The sequence below is a fragment of the Chiloscyllium punctatum genome, chromosome 36, assembly GCF_047496795.1.
Source record: "Chiloscyllium punctatum isolate Juve2018m chromosome 36, sChiPun1.3, whole genome shotgun sequence".
Classification (NCBI taxonomy): domain Eukaryota; kingdom Metazoa; phylum Chordata; class Chondrichthyes; order Orectolobiformes; family Hemiscylliidae; genus Chiloscyllium; species Chiloscyllium punctatum.
The window spans coordinates 72,442,002-72,461,546 of NC_092774.1; the positions used below are offsets into that span (position 1 = coordinate 72,442,002).

The following is a 19,545-nucleotide window of genomic DNA, read 5'->3' on the forward strand; positions in this document are numbered from 1 at the left end:
AGTACATGCGCAGTTGTCGCTGACACCGAGAAGCATGCGCAGTTGTTGCTGACACCAAGAAGCATGCGCAGTTGTCGCGGACACCGAGAAGCATGCGCAGTTGTTGCTGACGCCAAGAAGCATGCGCAGTTGTCGCGGACACCGAGAAGCATGCGCAGTATGCTCTGTGGAGGTGCTGGCGGAACTGACTGATTTTAAGCGTCCAAATGTCAATAGGAGAAAAAAAGCTGCAGCCACAATTTTATTTTTCCCTGTGGCTCGACATTTTATTCCTTTTGAATTTCGTCCGGCTTTGTATGTCTTTTCCCCAGGGAAGAGGAAGTCCAAAACTAGACGGCACACGTTAAGGGTGAGCGGGGAAAGATTTAAAATGGACCTAAGGGGTAACTTTCATGTAGAGTGTGGTGTGTGTATGGAATGAGCTGCCCAGAGGAAGTGGTGGAGGCTGCTACAATTACAACATTTGAAAGGCATCAGGGCCAGGATGGGTATCTGAATAGGAAGGTGTGAGAGAGATATGGGCGAAATGCTGTCAAATGGGTCACTAGATCAATTTAGGAGATCTGGAGGGGATGGGCGAGTTGGACTGAAGGATCTGTTTCTGTGCTGTATGACTCTATGCGTCTATTTCAATGCAAGTTTCAGAAACATGAGTGCAGCTTTTTAAAAAATAAATTAATATGCTTTTAGACGTTAACAATGTTTCTGAATATATCATTTTAGCTGTTCTTAATTTTAAAGATCAGCCATTTCTTGCGCACCCCTGTCTTCCAGGTAGAGTCATCACTATCGATTCTCTCTCTTTCCTGAGAAAGAGATACAGCAATCAAAGAGGGCACGAGAAAGCATGGAATGGTAGAAGGGAGGGAGAATGGACAGGGGAGTGGGGGTAGAGAGAGTGAGAAAATGACAGCGGACAGAGGGTGGGGTGCAGAAAATGAGGGGAAGAGAGAGAAGGCGGCTGAGCACAGAGAATTGGTAAGTGCAGAGTGTGAGGAGAGAGAGTGGATGGGGACCAAAAGTTGGGGGACTGACAGCACAAATCCCACCTTCCTCAGGACTGGTGTCAGTGTCTCATGAATTGGAACCCACTCCACCCACAGCAGACCTGAGGCAATTGTTTCTCAATAGATGCTTGGCTCATGCAGTAGAATCATATAATCCTGACAGGCCATTTGGCCCATAAAATTCAGACTGACCTTCCAAACAGTATCCCATCAAGACCCACCCGTTTTTCCTGCAGTTCCTCACGGTTAACCGATCCTCAGTTGCACATATATGGACACTTTAGCACAGCCGATCCACCCTGAACTGCACCCAGAGTTAACTCATGCAGACAGAAGGGTGAGAACGTGTTAAAGTCCACACAGACAGCTGCTCAAGAGTGGAACCGAACCCAGGTCCCTAACATTGTGAGTCAGTGGTACGAACCACTGAGCCACCGTGCCACCCAGAGCTTTGATGTTCTGCTTTGTCCGAGTAGTTTCTAACTTCTCATGTGCCCTCAGCAGAGGCTTCTCCTCCTGACATTGTTGGATCACACCCACTGCAACCTCCCTTTCCCATGTCTCCAGCCCTGAGCACATCGGTTCCTAAATCCTGGCACCAAACAGACACCAATGCCATCTGTGCTCCTGCTGACAACTGCAGAGAATGGAGACCATCCCTGTCACTGTTCTGTCCCTTACCACCACCTCCCCCTCCCCAATGTTTTACTCCCACTGCCCAACCAGTTAGCTCCTACCACCTGCAGCCGTCTCTCAGATCCCCTTTACCTGCCAGACCTGCACTTACACCCTCCTGACCCTGTCCACTGATGCAAACAAAAGGCTCTCTCCAGAAGGGAATGACCATCTCCCAGAATAAAGTGCCTGGTTAACTTTCCCACTTTACCCTCAACATGTCTGCAGCCTGGCTTCCAGCTCCATCTCTCTGAGCCGAATGTCCTCCAGGATGTGTTTGCCCTGGATCACAGCATCCAGAACCTCCCACCTTCTGCAAATTGAAAGACAAGCCCCACCCTGCCGTCTCCAATGTGTGTTGTATAACTGATAGCCAAGTACGGAACCCATGAGGATGGCCTCAACAGGGACCTTGGTTTCATGTCACACTACAAGTGACCCCACTCACAGACTTGTACCCCATTACTCACACATGTTACCAAGCATGGTCGAATGCAAACACATGCTCTTATGCACAAACACACACGCTCTCATGCATGCACACACATCAGTTTATGGGGTGAAATTGCAATTGCAGAATTTTATTTGCAGATATATTATATTTTGCCCAAAAAGCGCACAATCTTCAGGCAGTCAATCCATGTGACATGTTATAAATCCCTACTTTGGAAACAGAACCAATCTGACTCAAGGTTGGGTTGCAGACAGACTCTAACATGAGTGAATCAGAGGGTTTTCTTTCCCCAGAAAATGATTTCATCATTAGATTCTGAACTCCAGATTTCTGACTGAATTCCAATTCCGCCATCTGCTGCGGTGGGATTCAAACCCAGGAGTCCCGAGGAGTTCCCAGAACTGGGTTGATTGTCCAGTCGATAATGGTACTCGACCCTTGTTCCTTCAATCACCCTGTGATGGCACATGAACTCACTGGTGCCTCCGCAGGTGGGAGGAGGGGGTGATGCCCTTCCTGCACTGAGAGCAGGTGAGCATGCTGTGCTTGGTGTGGACCCGCTGGTGCGTCTGCAGGCTGGAAGAATTGATGAATCCCTTCCTGTGCCTGGAGCAGGTGATTAGCCATTCCCTGTTGTGGAGTCGCTGGTGAACTTCTAAAATCTCAAAACATATAATCAAGAAAGAGCCCACTCTATTCACTACTGCAGACTTACGGCAAGGTTACACGTTAAAAACTATGCAGTAATCTGTTCCTGTGCTGTGATCTCTCCTACACATGTTCCTCCAAGATCAGCTGTGAATTTTGCTGTTTGTTAATTTTTCCAAGATGTCCAGGGATACATGATTTCAAACAGCAAAGGCAGTAACTATGCAGATTCACTGCTGTATCCGTTAGTAGTATACGTTTCTTTCTCTCTCTCTCTCTCCCTTACAGACCACGTGCTTGCTGCCTTTGGCTGTCTTTCTCCATTTTGAAATTGCTGTTGTCTTGATTTTTTTACTCTAAAGTTCCAAAACAATGCATCAGCATATAAAACATTAATTGCTGCTCCTGGAATTCAAGCAAATCGCCTCCAACACTGAAAATACCTCAAAAAAGGAGCAGCTCTTACAGCCACAAATTTTCCAGTCCTCCATCTTGGATTAATTCTTGGTGAACCTTCCCATCTCCTAGGTTACAGTTATTCAAATAATTTGCTTTTCTATTTTTGCTAGAAAAGTGGATAACCTCACGTTTATCCAGACTAACTGCATCTGACATACATTCGCCCACTCACGCAGATTGTCCAAATAACATTGTATCCTCCTCACAGCTCACCCTTCCACCCAGCTTCGTGTCATGTGCAATTTGTGACATATTCCAATTAGTTCCCTCATCTAAATCATTGGCACATACTGTGAATACCTGGGGTCCTAGTCCCAATCCCTGCAGTTATAAAACATCGATCTGACTGACCATACAAAATAGCAGATGTTAGCTTGACGTTCACAACTGACGAAGACCTGATAAACAATTATGAACCACTGAATTACTAAATCACAGAAGCAGGCCATTCAGCCCATCGTGTCCATGCAGCTCTCTAAATGAGCTTTCTGATGTTGTGCCATTTTCCTGACGTTTCCTTGGAAACTGGTACATTGCTTGTCATCAAATAATTTTCCAATGCTCTTACCTGAATCTGCTTCAACCACTGTTCCATGCGATGTCTTCCAGATCTATTTACTCACTGTGTGAAATTTCTTTCTCACATCACATTTTGTTCCTTGTAATGGATTTGAAATCTGCATTCTTATTCTCAATGCTTTTACCATGGTGAACAGTTTTTCACTGTCTTTTCTGGGTATGATTTTTCTCATAATTTTCAAACCTTCTTTTGAATCTGACTTCAGAGATCAGTCCATGAGGCCAAGCCTCATCAACAACACAGAAACAACCGAGCAGCTCAAGGGACGGCCCCTCAGTCATCACTGTGAGCCCCACAGCAACCATTATTACCTGGGCGGCCATGCATTCCAAACCTGCTCTCTCAACATCACTCGTATTGTCCCACAGTTTGAGAAACTGTGATTCTCGCAAGGAGTATAAAAATGAAACTTTTGTAAAACGGTTTTTGCTGAGAAGTTTAATCCTTTCTGTCCAGTAGGAAGTCAATGATGTGTTTGAGTTTGAATGACTCAGTGAATCCCTTCCCACATGTGGAGCAAGTGGATCACCGCTCCCTGTGTGCCTGTGTGGATTACATTCCAGGTCAAACCGGGAATTGGATCTCTTCCTACAGCCTGAACATACCTCTGGTAACACTCCAGGGGGACTGTGCTTGTGTGGCACAGGTCAGATCATTGGCTGGCTTAGTCCTGCTCCTCGGATGCTGCTGGCCTGCTGTGCTTTTCCAACACCACTCTAATCTATACACTGGTTTCCAGCGTCTGCAGTCCTTGTTTTTACACAGTACATAAAGATGCCATTCACACTTTCATGTCTATAATAGTTCCTGAAGGACCCACCTATTCTCCACCCCTATCTCCATCATCTTGCAACTGTCCAGCATCCTCGGTAGTGTAGTGGTTAGTATCCCCATCTGTGACTCAGGAGACTGGGGGTGCAATTCCCCAATGGGGAGGATTTGATATTTTTCTGGATGTCTTGTCACACAGAGGTAGTGACCCTAACCCTGGATCGGGTTCAAGTCCTGCCTGCTCCAGAGTTCAAAAGTTCACAAATATAGGAGTAGAATTAGGCCATTCAGCCCATCAAGTCTGCTGCGCCATTCGATCAAGACTGCTCATCACCCCCATTTTCCTGCCGGATCCCTTGAAAGGTTCAGAAAAGACTTACACTGGTGTTTCCAGAGTTGGAGCATTTGGGAGAGGCTTAATAGGCAGGGGCTGTTTTCCCTGGAGGTTCGGAGGGTGAGGGGTGACCTTATGGAGGTTTAGAAAAACAATGAGAGGCATGGATAGGATAAACAGACAAGGTCTTTTCGATGGGGTGGGGGAGTCCAGAACTAGTCGGCAGAGATTTACGGTGAGAGGGAAAAGATGTAAAAAGGACCTAAGGGGCAAGTTTTTCATGTAGAGGGTGTGCTTGTATAGAATGAGCTGCCAGAGGAAGTGGTGGAGGCTGGTACAATTACAGCATTTAACAGGCATCTGGATGTGTTGAAAAATAGGAAGGGTTTAGAGGGATATGAGTCAAATGCTGGCCAATGGGACTAGATTAGGTTTGGATATCTTTTGACATGGTCAAATTGGACTGAAGAGTCTGTTTCCGTGCTGCACATCTCTATGACTCTATAACAAATGTTCAACGAACTGGTCTGCAATTTCCCACATCTGGCCTCCCTCCCATTCTGAATACAGGTGTTACATCAGCATTTTTCCAATCCAATGGAACCATAAGACCATACGACACAGGAGCAGAAATTAGGCCACTCAGTCCATCGAGTCTGCTCCACCATTCAATCATGGGTGAGATGTTTCTCAACTCCATTCTCCAGCTTTCTTCCCATAACCTTTAATCCCATTGACAATCAGGAACATATATATAGCTCAGTCTTAAATAAACACAATGAATCTTTCCCATGTTCACAGATTTTTGGAATATTATAACTAAAGAGTTCACTATCTCCGCTGCCACTTCCTTCGGGACCCAGGGTGTAGGCCATCAGCACCAGTGGACTTGTCTGTCCTCAATCCAAATAGTTTCCTGTGTACCTTTACCCTCTCAAAGTTGATTGTTTAAGTTCTACCCTTTCTATAGCCTCTGACTTGCCAATTCTAATAGGAATAGTTCTGTTGTCTGCCAACATAAAAACTGAGATCATCTCTGCCACTTCAATGTTCCCCCATTAACTCTCAGTTTTCATTTTCCAAGTTACCACACTTAGCTCAGCGACTCTGTTCCCATTAGCATATCAACAGAAGCTTTTGCTGTCCTTTTTGATATTTAGTGCGAGGTCTCTTTTGTAAGTTAACATACCTATTTTTATTTATATTTTTTAATATCCCTTTATTTATGTTTGAAACTTTCCTAATGTTTGACCCTTCCAGAGGTCCAGAATAACATTTCACAACAGGCTGAAAAGTTAAAAAAACACTACGTTGAAACTTTTTTAAATAGCCCCTTTCTGGAGGCTGGGGGCCGGCCAAACGATCGCCCCGCCCCCATTGTCACCGATTGTTTGGTGGCCTCCCCAACCACGCCCCCTCAACCCTGGAGACGTCACATACCTGGGCCCCGCCCCTTGTGAGCTGGCGCATGTGCAGTGCAGGTCCTGCAGCAGGACTGAGGCGGTGTTACTGAGTGTGGGAGCAGAATGGTGCCGGTGGCTGAAGTAATAAGAACCGCTGGAAAAGCTGAGCAGGTCCGGCAGCTCGTGCCGAGATAAATCATTTCGGGTCCCGGTGATCCTCCTTCAGAACAGGACCAGGTTTCAGAAACATCCCGGGGAGGTCGCCAGGCCCGAGCGCCAAGACCTGGCTCCTGCCCCCGGGGAGAGGAGACAGTGAGACAGGGTAGGATTGGGAACCGCGGGAGGAGGGAGACTGGGGAGTTTATAAACTCCTCGGGGGAGGCCTGAGGCCTCCAATAAAATCACCACAGGCCCAGTGTTTACTTCACCGGCGAAGGAGCTCTCGGGTTGCCCGGGCAACCGGCCGCCATCTTTGTCAGGGTCAGGCGCATGTTGTCTTGGGGCGGGGAGCGCGGGCGGCCATCTTGGTGAGGGCACCATCAACTGTCATTTCTGGGAGAGAATTCCAACCTCGTGGTAACCTCGGCCTTTGCCGAGTTTAATTCCCCAGACTGTCCAGCGATGTGCAGGTTGGGGGGGGGGGGGGGGGTTCAGCCATGCTAAATTACTGATAATGCCCAAGGATGTTCTTGTTAGTGTATGCTGACCATGCTCATTTACCCCCAGTGTCCTGAGATGTGCAGGTTAGAGTGGATTGCCCGAGGTAAGTTTATCCATAGTGTTCGGGGTTCTGCAGGTTAGGGTGAAGGTCTGGACCCCCTCAATCGGCGCTCTCGATCCGAGATCGGTCAAAAGAATCACTAGGAGTACGGTCTGTTTAAAGCAAGGTTATCAGCTTAATGACATAAGGCAGCCTAGCACAGATTTGTCCAGCAACACAGGTTAAAAGCTTCTGTGTTCGTGGCCTTGCTTTATTAAACTGCCTTGCTTTATTAAACTGATAACTTTGCTTTGTACAGTCCGCATTCCATTCGTTCTTTGACCGATCTCGAGACGGAGGTGTCCTGCCTGGGATCCAGATCTTCAAGGGTGGATTGGCCATACTAAATTCCCTCCATAGAGTCCAGGGATGTGTAAGTTCGGTGTATTACTCTGGGATAAATGTAGGGCAATAAGGGGAGGGATATGGGTGAATTTCCATTCAGAACGTTGGTTTGGACTTGTTGGGCCGAGTGGCCTGCTTCCACACTGTGAGGATTCTTTGAAGGGAAGGGATTTTTGCAAACTGCTCTCCTTCCATCTGCTGCAGAGTTCTGCTTTCGGCCTGTCCCCGCTCCCTGCCCCATTTTTGACATCACAACGTGGAAGTGGCCGTATCAGTTTCAATGTGAAACACCCTCCTCTGGGCAACTCCTCATCCTGGGAGGGAGTGAGGGAGGGGGTAATCTGATCACTTGTAGCAACTGGAGTGAATCCAAGGAGGGAATCTACTCTGCCAACTCAGGTATGTGTCTTAATTACCTGGGTGAGGAGGGACGGATGACAGCAGTTGGGGAGGGTGAGATACGTTATTTTTATTTTTAAAATGCATCTGATTCCCACAAATAAATGCATCAGGTTCAAGTACAGCACGTGCAATGATCCACATTGCAGCTTCAAGCTGGCTGCAACAGTTTTACATCCTCTGTTCTTGCTCCGTGTTGGCTGCAGCACATTTGGTTTCCTTCCCTCATCTCTTCTTTCTGCCCCCCCCCCCCCCCCCGCCCCCCCCCCCCCCCACCGAAGTGTTGATGCTTCCAAACTGACACTCAAAAGTTCAGGCTATACTTCCATTCTTTCCCAGTTTTCAAAACCCACAAAATACAACTTTCCCAATCCTCTGATTATCAGAGTTGGGAGGTTATGTTGTGGCTGTACAGGACATTGGTTCGGTCACTTTTGCTCTCGCTCCGATCAAAAGGACGTTGTGAAACTCGAAAGCGTACAGAAAAGATTTACAAGGATGCTGCCAGTGTTGGAGGGTTTGAGCTGAATTCTTTTGGGCTGTTTTCCCGAGTGTGGCAAAAGGCGTTTGTATACATTTATAAAATCATGAAAGGCATGGATTGGGTAAATAGACAAAATATTGTCCCCTGGGTTCGGGGGTGTCCAGAACTAAAGTGTAATAGCTTTAGGGTGAGGTGGATGAGCAAAGACTTAAAAGAAACCTAAGGGCAACTTTTTAACTCAGAGGTTAGTGAGCGTAAAGAATGAGCTGCCAGAGGAAATGGTGGAGGCTGGTACAATTACAGTATGTGAATGGCATCTGGATGGTTTCTGAATAGGAAGGGTTCAGAGGGGTATGGGCCATGTGGTGACATTTGGGACTAGATTAATTTAGAATATCTCGTCAACATCAATGAATTACGACCATAAGACACAGAAGTGGAAGTAAGGCCATTCAGCCCATTGAGTCCATTCTGTCATTTAATCATGGCTGATGGACATTTCAGCTCCACTTACCCACACTCTCCCCGTAGCCCTTAATTCCATAATCAAGAATTTATCAATCTCTGCCTTGAAGACATTTGATGTCCTGGCCTCCACTGCGCTCCATAGCAATGAATTCCACAGGCCCACACTCTCTGGCTGAAGAAATGTCTCCTAATTTCTGTTCTAAATTGACCCCCTCTAATTATCAGGCTGTGTCCCTGGATCCTAGTCTCCTCCGACAAAGACGTGAACAGCAAACACAAAATAGCAAAGAGTGGGAAACAACAGTGTAGTCATAATGTCACAGGATGAATAATCCAGGGAATATGAGTTCAAATCCCACCACAGCAAGAGGTAAGATGTGAATAATTCAAATCATAAATGGGGAACACAAAGTTAGTCTCAGTATGATACCGATGGCACTGACGTCAATTGTCATAAAAACCCATGTTCACCAATGTCCTTTCAGGAGGGAAACTGCCATCCTTGCATGGTCAGTCTTACATGTGACTCCAGACCAACAGCAATGTGGCTGAGTCTTAAACTGCCCTCTGAATTGGCACAAGCAAGACACCTTGCACTTAGGGATGGATAACAAACATCAACCTTATGGAAGTGTCATAACAGAAATTGCTGGAGAAACTCAGCCAGTCTGGCAACACCGGTGCAGAGAGAAAGAAAGAAACAGAGTCAATGTCCTGGCCTGAGTCCAGAACAGTTGTGAAGAAGGGTCACAGCACTTGAAATGCTAACTCTGCTTCTCTCTCCACATGTGCTGCCAGTCCTGTTGAGTTTCTCCAGCATTTGATGCATTTTTGTGTTTCAGATCTCCAGCATCTGCAGTTCTTCATTACACTGACTTAGGGAAGCTCAAATCCCATAAAACGGGATAGCAGAAGGGCTGGAATTACTCAGCAAGTCTGGCACCAGCTATGGAGATAGAAACAGTTCATACTTCGGGTCAATGAATGATCTTACATCAGGGACAAACTTTTGTGGAAGCTGCAAGAGTAAAAGGCACTGGTGTAACTTCAACATCTGGGAGAACACTCTCAGCCATGGGGCTCAGGCTGACTCAGCATTCTGGTCCTGCTCATTACCTGTTAAATTCTCCATTTGTTATTTTTGTTATATTTCTACATGGTTGACACATTCCTATGTTTTAATATGAAATTCCAGCAGACAGGAATTTTCCATGTAAGTCATCATACATTAGAGGGTTTGGAACGTGAATGTAAACTTTTAAACAGAAAGTATTTATTCATGCATGGGGTGTGGGCATCGCTGGCAATGCCAGCATTTATACCCACCCTTAACCACCCTGTGGTTGGTTGGAAAAGTGCATGAAGGTGTCTGAGATTGTCTTGATCAGCACAGCAATCTCAAAGATGGGTGTGCTCAGGTAGAAGTACCCTCCACTCCCACAGCCAAGTCTGCATTCACTTCAATTATAGATGCCATCTAAACCTCCCAGGACAAGAACAGCATGGGATGACAATCAGAATAAAGCTTCCTCTACTCTTAAATTTCAAGTGAAGCTACCTCAACACTGTCCCCAACAAACACTGCCAAGACAGAAACAGCATTGGGTTAGATACAGAGTAAAACATCCTCTACACTTCCCCATTCGTACAGTCCCAGGTCAATGACAGCAGAGGGTTAAACAAACAGTAGAGATTCTTCCATTCTGACTGACACTTAGTCTGTTCTACACCAATCCTCAAGGAAAATTCAGAACTGAGACTATTATTTGGTACTGAATTCACACATCCCAATGGGAATGACAGCAACAGAAAATCATGTAGTGAAACACAGATAAAACACACACAATGTACAACAAAACTAGACTGTTCTTGGAATCAAAGACATTTAAATGACAGGAGACATAGTCCCTGCAGTGATCCGAATGTGAGCTGAACAACATTCTCATGTGAATAATATTCTCTGGGAATGCAATGTCCACCTCACTGCTGCCTATTCCGTTCCTCTGCTCTCGTTCAGGGCTGAGTTGCGGCTGACCACATTGTGGCGTGGGGATCAAGAGGTTAGACTGTTCAGGTCAACTTGGATTGAGGGCATCCTTTGTCATGCCAGTGAGGTCGAGGGTCGCTCATTTACTCAACTTATAATCGGGGACAAGGGGATGTCAGGCTGGGCTTGTATCAGTTTGAGTTTAGAAGAAACAGATGATCCGATGGAGCTGTATAACATCTGGAGAGGACTTAATGTAAATGTAATGTCAACTCAATTCTAGCCAGAGACTAGTCTCTCATTTAAGAGAGGAGAGTTTTGTTTTTCTCTCAAGTGTTCTCGAGTCTTTGAAATTCACTTTTTAAGATAGCAGCATGTGGTGGTGTCACGGTGGTTAGCACTGCTGCCTCACGGCATCAGTGACCTGGATTTGATCCCACCTTTGGGCCGACTGTCTGTGTAGAGTTTGCACATTCTCCCCTTGTGTCTGCGTGGGCTTCCTGTGGTGCTCTGGCCTCCTCCAACATTCCAAAGGATGTGCAGGTGAGGGTGCATTGACCATAGGAGATGCAGGATTACAGGGATGGGGTAACGAACTGGGTCTGGGTAGGACGGTCAGTCAATGTTGACTCGATGGGCTGAATGACCTGCTTGCACGCAATTGGCCTATATCAATCAATAGTATGCACTTGCTTTATGGTTACCGTCATCAAATTACATGAGTGGTTTTGGTTATTTCATCTCTTATTATCGTATGCAACCAACTACAGCATCTAGAAACTTGGTTAATTACTATATCCAATATCTGCAGAGTACTTTTTTCTTTTTGTCACGACCATTATCTTGAACTCTGACGTGTGACCTCTTCATTGCTGTCAAAGTTCCTTATTTATCCCGACATTGTCATGGTTTTACTTTGTCGAATGTCTTCCTGCCTTTTGCAGTTAAGACCCTATATTCTGCCCTTGTCAACATTTCCCCTTACAATTCTCTACTAAGGATTTCATGAAAAACCTCAGAGTGTGGTGAGACTGCGGAACTCACTACCATAGTGAATAGTTGGGGTGGAAGACACGACAACTAAGGGTAAGCAAGCCAATACAAATGAATGTCACTGTCACTAGATTCACAACACAGTGAAATTAAAACATGCAATGTCCCACAATTTCTCAACTGTTCCGAACCAGACTTGATGAGGAACAGATCTTGCACATCAACATTATAATTTAAACAAAAACCAACAATTATAAATATGGCAAATTTTCCAGAGCAAAGTTAAAGAAGATAATCTAATTAATAGCAATTATTTAAACCCTTTGAACAAGTCCCCCACCATCTCAGAGACTGAAACCTAAGCGGCAAATTAAGAAAGAATTTTTTTTAAACTTACCAATTCAAGCAAACAGTTTCCAAAAATGGATTGCCAAGCCTTTGTGCAATCCTTGGACTATGACTGTTTCACAGACACGTAACTGTAAATCTGATTTAAAAGTCACTGCTGAATGTGAATAGACACCCAAAGTATTCAGCCATTTTTTACAGGCTGGGACTCATTCCCAGAAAGAGTCAACAATTCTTTACCTGGACAATAGAATCTAGAGAGAACAGCTCCTGGGCTCAACAAGCAGCAACGCACAATGGAAGCAGTTGGTGGCGGGGCAAGGTGGGGCAAGGGATTAAAACAAAAAAACCCACTGACTCTCCCAGTGCACACACACTGTCAGAATACACAGGGGCTCAGTCCTGGGAATGCCCCACAGCAGTTTCCTGAAGTAAACCACACTTGATGAACAGATCTTGCACACCAGAATGAGAATTTAAACTAAAACAAACAATTACGAATACTGCAAATTTACGAGGGCAAAGTTAAACAAGATAATCCAGTAAATAGCAAGGATTTAATCCCTTTGTTCAAGTCCTCCACCATCCCATAGACAGAAACTTAAGGGGTAAATAAAGGAAGAGAATTTTTAAAATTATCAATTCAAGCAAACAGTTTCCAACAATCGATTGCCAAGCCGTTGGGCAATCCTTTGATGATGAGTTGTTCACAGGCACATAACCGTAAATTTAATTTCTAGGTCACGGCTGAATGCGAATGGACACCCTGAAGTATTCAGCTATTTCTTACAGACTGGAGCTCGTACCCAGACAGAGTCAATAATTTTTTAACTGGACAAGAAAAAACTAAAGAGAACAGCTATTGGTATCACCGAGCAGCAGCGCCCACTGGAATCAAAGTTGCAGGGGTGAAGAGCACGACAGCATAAAACAAAAAAATCCGACCGACTCTCCCAGGATAAGCACTGTCAGAATGTGCAGGGGTTCAGTCCTCTCAGTGACCCACAACAGTTACACCAGCAGAATCAGATTGTTGGGAGCACTGGTGCGCCCGCTGGCGCTTCTGCAAGGTGCAGAATGATGAGATCCTCTGCTTCCACTCGGGGCAGGTGAACGGCCTCTCCCCGGTATGGGCCCACCTGTGCCTCAGCAGGTGGGAGGAATTGCTGAAGGCCTTCCCACACTCTGGGCAGGAGAAGAGCCTCTCCCCCGCATGGACCCGAAGGTGGGATGCCTGGGTAAAGCCCTTCCCACACTTGAGGCAGGAGAACGGGCTCTCCCCGGTGTGGACCCGCTGGTGCCTCAGCAGGGCAGAGGTATCATTGAAGGCCTTCCCGTACTTGGAGCAACTGAAGGGCTTCTCCAATATGTGGACCCGGCGGTGGATCAGTCGGACGGAGGAAATAGCTGAAGGCCTTCCCGCATTCGGGGCAGGAGAATGGCCTCTCACCTGTGTGGACCCCCTGGTGCCTCTGCAGAAAGTAGGAACTGCTGAAGGTCTTCCCGCACTCAGAGCAGGAGAACAGTCTCACCCTGGTGTTACTGGGAAACGGAAGCCTTTCCCACAGTCGCCACATTGTCATGGTTTCTCCACGGGACGGGATTCCTTGGGTTTCTCCATGACCGAAGCTTCAGCTGCACACAAACGCGTGTACAGCACCTCCCTGCCGTGAATTCCTTTTCCCAGTCTGTATAACGTTTACTGGCTCCACAATCAGAGTGCTGCAACAGTCGGGTCTCTCTTCCAGTCTCACTGATGCTGAAAACGTACTGAAAGAGGAACCAAAAAGCTTGGTTCCTTCTCACAGAATCATAGTCGAAAATTGTTAAAGTCCCGATGGATTCAGTGACTGCCAGACATTGACGTGAAATTGAGGACTGCAAATGCTGGAGAGTCAGAGTCAAAGCACAGCAGATCAGGCAGCATCTGAGGAGCAGCAGAGTCAATGTTTCAGGCAAAGCTCTTCATGTATTGATATTGAAACGTCTGTCTTCAGATCTTCAAATAATCTGTAAAAAGAGATTACAAAAGTCATTACTGTCAGTCCAGGTTAGAAATTCCAAACAAGCAATTCTACTTTCTGCAGAACATTCTTTTCTTTTTCTACAAAATTGAAAGCACCATCCCACCCCCTCTCACCCCTCTATTCTCACTCCGCTCAAACTAATCCTCCCGATGGTACTGATACAGGATCTTACAGAGACCGAAAAGTGAAAACATCAAGATAGACACCTCTGAATTTTGGATACCTCCACCAGAAAGATAGTATCTTTCACGGCATCTAGGAGTGAGTAAGTCTGATTTTGGGAAGCAAAAAAAAGTGTCAATTCAGGATGAACCTTCAATGCAGCTTCTTGAGAAACAACCAGACACGAAATGGTTAACATCTGGCGAGGTGGAAGTGGGCAGATGGAGGAAATGAGATATCAAGGCATTGGCACCGACACCAGATAGAAACTGAACACAGGCAGGGCAAACATTACAGGCAAGCCAGAGTCACAGAGATACACAGCACAGAGACAGGTCCTTCAGTCCAACTCATCCTCTCCGACCAGATAGCCTACATTAATCTCGTCTCATTTACCAGCACTTGGCCATATCCCACTGAACTCGTCCTATTCATATACCCATCCAGATGCCTTTTAAATGTTATAAATAGACCTCCATCCATCACTTCCTCCGGCAGATCATTCCTTACACTTGCTTGCCTCACCTCAAACATATTATACTCCTGTTCTGGACTTCTCCCATCCCACGGAAATGACCTTGTCTCTTTACCCTGTCCATGCCTCGCATGACTCTAGAAACGCCTGTAAGATCACCTCTCAGTCTCTGGTGTACCGGGGAAAATGGCTCAAGCAATGCACTGCGTTTACTTTTAGCTTCACACTCACAGAACCTTACTCCCGTGTAAAACATTGTTTCCCTCCCGACACTGTCCATGGGAAAAACGAAGAGTGCTGAGACTCTGGAGTTGGGGGAATGCCACGTAGAATTCCTGCAATGTGGAAACACGCCATTCAGCCCAATAAGTCCACACCGACCATCCAAAGCGTAACCCATGTGGACACATTCCCCTATCCCATTCCACTATAATTACAGCACACGATGGGCCCATTTAGTATGGACACTTCTCCCGAAACTGCACACCTTTAGATGTTGGGAGGAAACCAGAGCACCTGGAGGAAACCCAGCACACACGGCAGGGAGAATGTGCAAACTCCACACAGACAGTTGCCCCAAGGCTGGAATCGAAAACGGATCCCTGGCGCTGTAAGGCAGCAGTGCGAACCACTGATCCATCGTGCTGCCCATGTGTGCAGAAAGAGGTGGGGGCTGGGAACTTGGTTAATTGTACCACACAGTAGATTGTTGAGTAAGGTTAAATCTCACGGGATCCAGGGAGAGCTAACCAACTGGGCACAAAATTTAGAAGCGCGTTGTTGGAAATGCTGGAATCCATCCTGAAAACAACAAATGCTGGAGGTCACAGTGGGTCAGGCAGCGTTGTGCTACTCTATGACTGGACAGTGTGGACGTGGAGATGATGTTTCCACTAGGAGAAGGGTTGAGGATGCCAAGTCATTGAGGGCATTTAAGACAGAGATAGGTTCTTGATCAATAAGGGGTCAAGGGTTATGAGGAGAGGGCAGCAGAATGGGATAGAGAAACATATCAGCCATGATCGACTGGTGGAGCAGACTCGATGGGCCAAATGGCCTCATCCTGCTCCTGTGTATTGTGGTCTTAAAGCTGGGCAGATGACTTAAGGTGTTCTCACAAACTATTTCAGAATCCTGAAGAGGGGTTGTTGGACTCGAAACTTTAACTCTGCTTTCTCTCCACAGATGCATTCCAGTCCTGCTGAGTTTTTCCAGTGTTCTCAGTTTATGTTTCAGATTTCCAGCATCCACAGTTCTTTGTCTTCTTCATCAAATTCATTTCTTGCCCTTCCCAAGTGTCTGGAACTTCATCTCCCTGATCTACAAAATGTTCACTTACCCTAGAAATGACCAAACCTCCTTATCAAAGTAGATCCCTTTGTTGCAAAATGATTGTTCAATTCTGTGACCAAAATTATTGCATTCGTAATTACTTACACCAGGGACTCACAATATCTCAGGCCAGAACACAGCTAGATTGTTTCAGACAGTACATTTATGTAATTTGATACAATTCCCTATTCCCGACTTTACCAGCGTGTTGCAGGTTTGAGTTAAGAAGAAGCTGGGACATTTTTCCAATGGAGCCGAGGAAGTTGACAGTTAACCTTATAGAGATTTTAAAATCAGAAGGGGTATAGATAAGGTGTCATTCCCAGGAGGCTCAGAATATTTTATTGCTCCAGAAGGTGTAAAAGGGGGTCAAAGCTTCAACAGAAATCGAGCAGAGCTGAGAACAGACAACATTTAACTCTGTGGGAACAGGGAGATTAGAGGACAGAGAATTCAGGACCTGAAATCCGAGCTGACACCAGACTACCATGCTATCAGTGCTTTGATTAGCAGTGCCCACCCTCTACCTTTACTGAGCCTCTCACTCGACTTGAATGCCACGTATCCCCTCGATATTCCGGATCCAATCCTTGTCATTCTGAAGCCATATCTCTGTAAGGAGTCTCCGATCATAATTATTCTCTACAATGTGTGCAGTCAATTAATTCGCTTTTGTTACAATGCAGCACACATTCACATACTGAGCTTTTAGTCTTATTTTTTTGTGATGGTTAGAATCCAGTTTTGATTGCTCGTACATTTATTCTCCTTGTCCCTTTCTATCATTCTCTGGTGTTTGGTTTCCACATCACTACATTGCTCACTGGCCTTGATTTGGATTGGCCATGCTAAATTGCCCAGTGTCCAGGGATGTGCAGGTTAGGTGGGTTGGCCATGGGAAACGCAGGGTTATCGTTTCAAAGTAATAGAAGGAGTAGGCCATTTGGCCCATCGACCCTGCTCCGCCATTCATTAAAATCATGGCGGATCGATCAATCATCTCAGCTCCTCCTAATTGCATTATCCCAACTTCCCTTAATTCCCTTACCACGCAAAAAAAAACATCCAACAGTGTCTTAATGAAGCTGCCTCTACTGCTTCCTTGAGCACAGAATTCCATTAATTTACCATTAACCACATTGGTCCTGTCCTGAGTTGCCTCATCAAAATGCAAAAGCTCATATTTGTCTAAATTAAACTCCATCCACTACTCCTTGGCTCATCGGCTCATCTGATCAATTATAATTTATATTAAACTTTCTTTCCTACTTTATTCCCTCAAAGCTGAAAATCTCCATCCCACACTCTCACCCTCCATTCTCACTTTGTTGAATCTAATCACGGATGTCCTCATCCTGAAGGGTTTGGTTCATGCTGATTAACAGGCCCACATTCAAGGGGGATCTAACTGAACCGTATAGAACAGTGAACGGCCTGGACAGAGTGGACATTGGGAAGATGTTTTCATTGGGAGGAGAGACTAATACCCATGGGCATAGCATAAGCATAAAGGGAGAATGGAGATTAGGAGAAATTTCTTTAGCCAGAGAGTGGTGAATCTATGGAATTCATTGTCACAGAAAACTGTGGAGGCCAGGTCACTGAGTATGTTGGACATTGAGATAGAGATGTACAGCACAGAAACAGACTGTTTGGTCCAACTTGTCCATGCCGACCAACTATCCCAACCCAATCTAGTCCCACCTGACAGCACACGGCCCCATATCCCTCCAAACCCTTCCTATTCATACACCTACCCAAATGCCTTTTAAATGTTGCAATCGTACTAGCCTTCACCACTTCCTCTGGCAGATCATTCAATAAACGTACCATCCTCTGCGTGAAAAAGTTGCCCCTTAGAACTCTTTTGTATCTTTCCCCTCTAACACGAAACCCATGCCCTCTCGGTCTGGACTCACCCACCCCAGGAAAAGACTTTGTCTATTTATCCTATCCATGCCCCTCATGATTTTATACATGTACAGTTACAACGTTTAAAAGACATTTGGATAAGTACATGAATACGAAAGTTTCGAAGGTTTATGGGCCAAACACTGGTAGGTGGGCCGAGTTTAGTTTGAGAACATACTCAGCACGGACTAGTTGGATGAAGGGTCTGTTCAGTGCTGTCTGACTCTGTGACTGATCTGTGCTGGTCTTAAAACCATTTTCTTACCTCCCCCCATAAGCATCCACTTCTTTGTTGTTCAAAAATCAGATGAACTTCGCCTTGAATAAGTTCAATGACCCCACTTCTGAACTCAATTCCTCTTCGTAATATACCACTTGCCTTGCTCATTGCCTGCTGCATCTGCCCGACAACTGGCATTGACTGGTGTGGAGGGACTCTGAGACCCCTTAGTACATCCATACATCATTCCTGATGAAGGGCGTGTTCCCGAAACGTTCCCTGACCTGCTCCTCAGATGCTGCCTGACTTGTTGTGCTTTTCCAGTGCCACATTTTTCGACTTTCACCTCCAGTCCTCACTTTCTCCACATTCCAATATGTCACCATTTCAACAATGCACTGCTTTTATTTTTAAACAGCAAAGGCTATAACTTCACATTGCGGCACTGCACTTGCCATGTGTTTGCCAATTGAGACACAGGCCTGGACCAACTTCGGGAAGAGGCAAATGACTGAGTTCTGAACAAAAACCGTAGCACACTCAAAACGTCGGCTCTGTTTACCTTTCCACTGATGCTACTCGACCCGTTGGCTTTCTGCAGTATTCGCTGTGTTTGTTTGACACAAATGCTGCTTTCCATTAAAGAACTGCAATCCCTGTCCTCTGGTAACTGACCCTAGTCAGTGGCAATAGGTTCTTCTGATCATTAAGGTAAAAACAATGACTGCAGATGCTGAAAACCAAATACTGGATTAGTGGTGCTGGAAGAGCACAGCAGTTCAGGCAGCATCCAACGAGCAGCGATATCGACATTTCGGGCAAAAGCCCTTCATCAGGAATAAAGGCAGTGAGCCTGAAGCATGGAGAGATCAGCTAGTGGAGGGTGGGGGTGGGGAGAGAGTAGCATAGAGTACAATGGGTGAGTGGGGGAGGAGATGAAGGTGATAGGTCAAGGAGGAGAGGGTGGAGTGGATAGGTGGAAAAGAAGATAGGCAGGTCGGACAAGTCAAGGAGACAGTAACTGAGCTGGAAGTTTGAAACTAGGCAAATGTGGCTGTGGTACCGAGTTTGTTTCATAACATGGTTGAAGAGCTTCAGAGCAGAGGAAATGACCTGGGAGTTGCAGTGGGAGAGGGACTCACTGAGATTCTTGTAGAGAGAGGAGGAAAACTTCTTCAAGGCAGGCATCCTTGCAAGAGGATTCGCAGTAGGGTTAAAATCAACAAGGTAAAAACAATGACTGCAGATGCTGAAAACCAAATACTGGATTAGTGGTGCTGGAAGAGCACAGCAGTTCAGGCAG

General features: G+C 45.9%; 1 protein-coding gene across 1 annotated transcript in view; it reads left to right on the top strand.

Annotated features, from left to right (window-relative positions):
- The window catches only part of LOC140460143 (uncharacterized), a 79,309-nt gene that overhangs the window by 23,525 nt on the left and 36,239 nt on the right, over positions 1 to 19,545 (top strand). Inside the window, exon 2 of the mRNA XM_072554541.1 lies at positions 14 to 157. Coding sequence (XP_072410642.1) covers positions 14 to 157 — 144 coding nt within the window. The remainder of the gene's footprint in view (positions 1 to 13; positions 158 to 19,545) is intronic.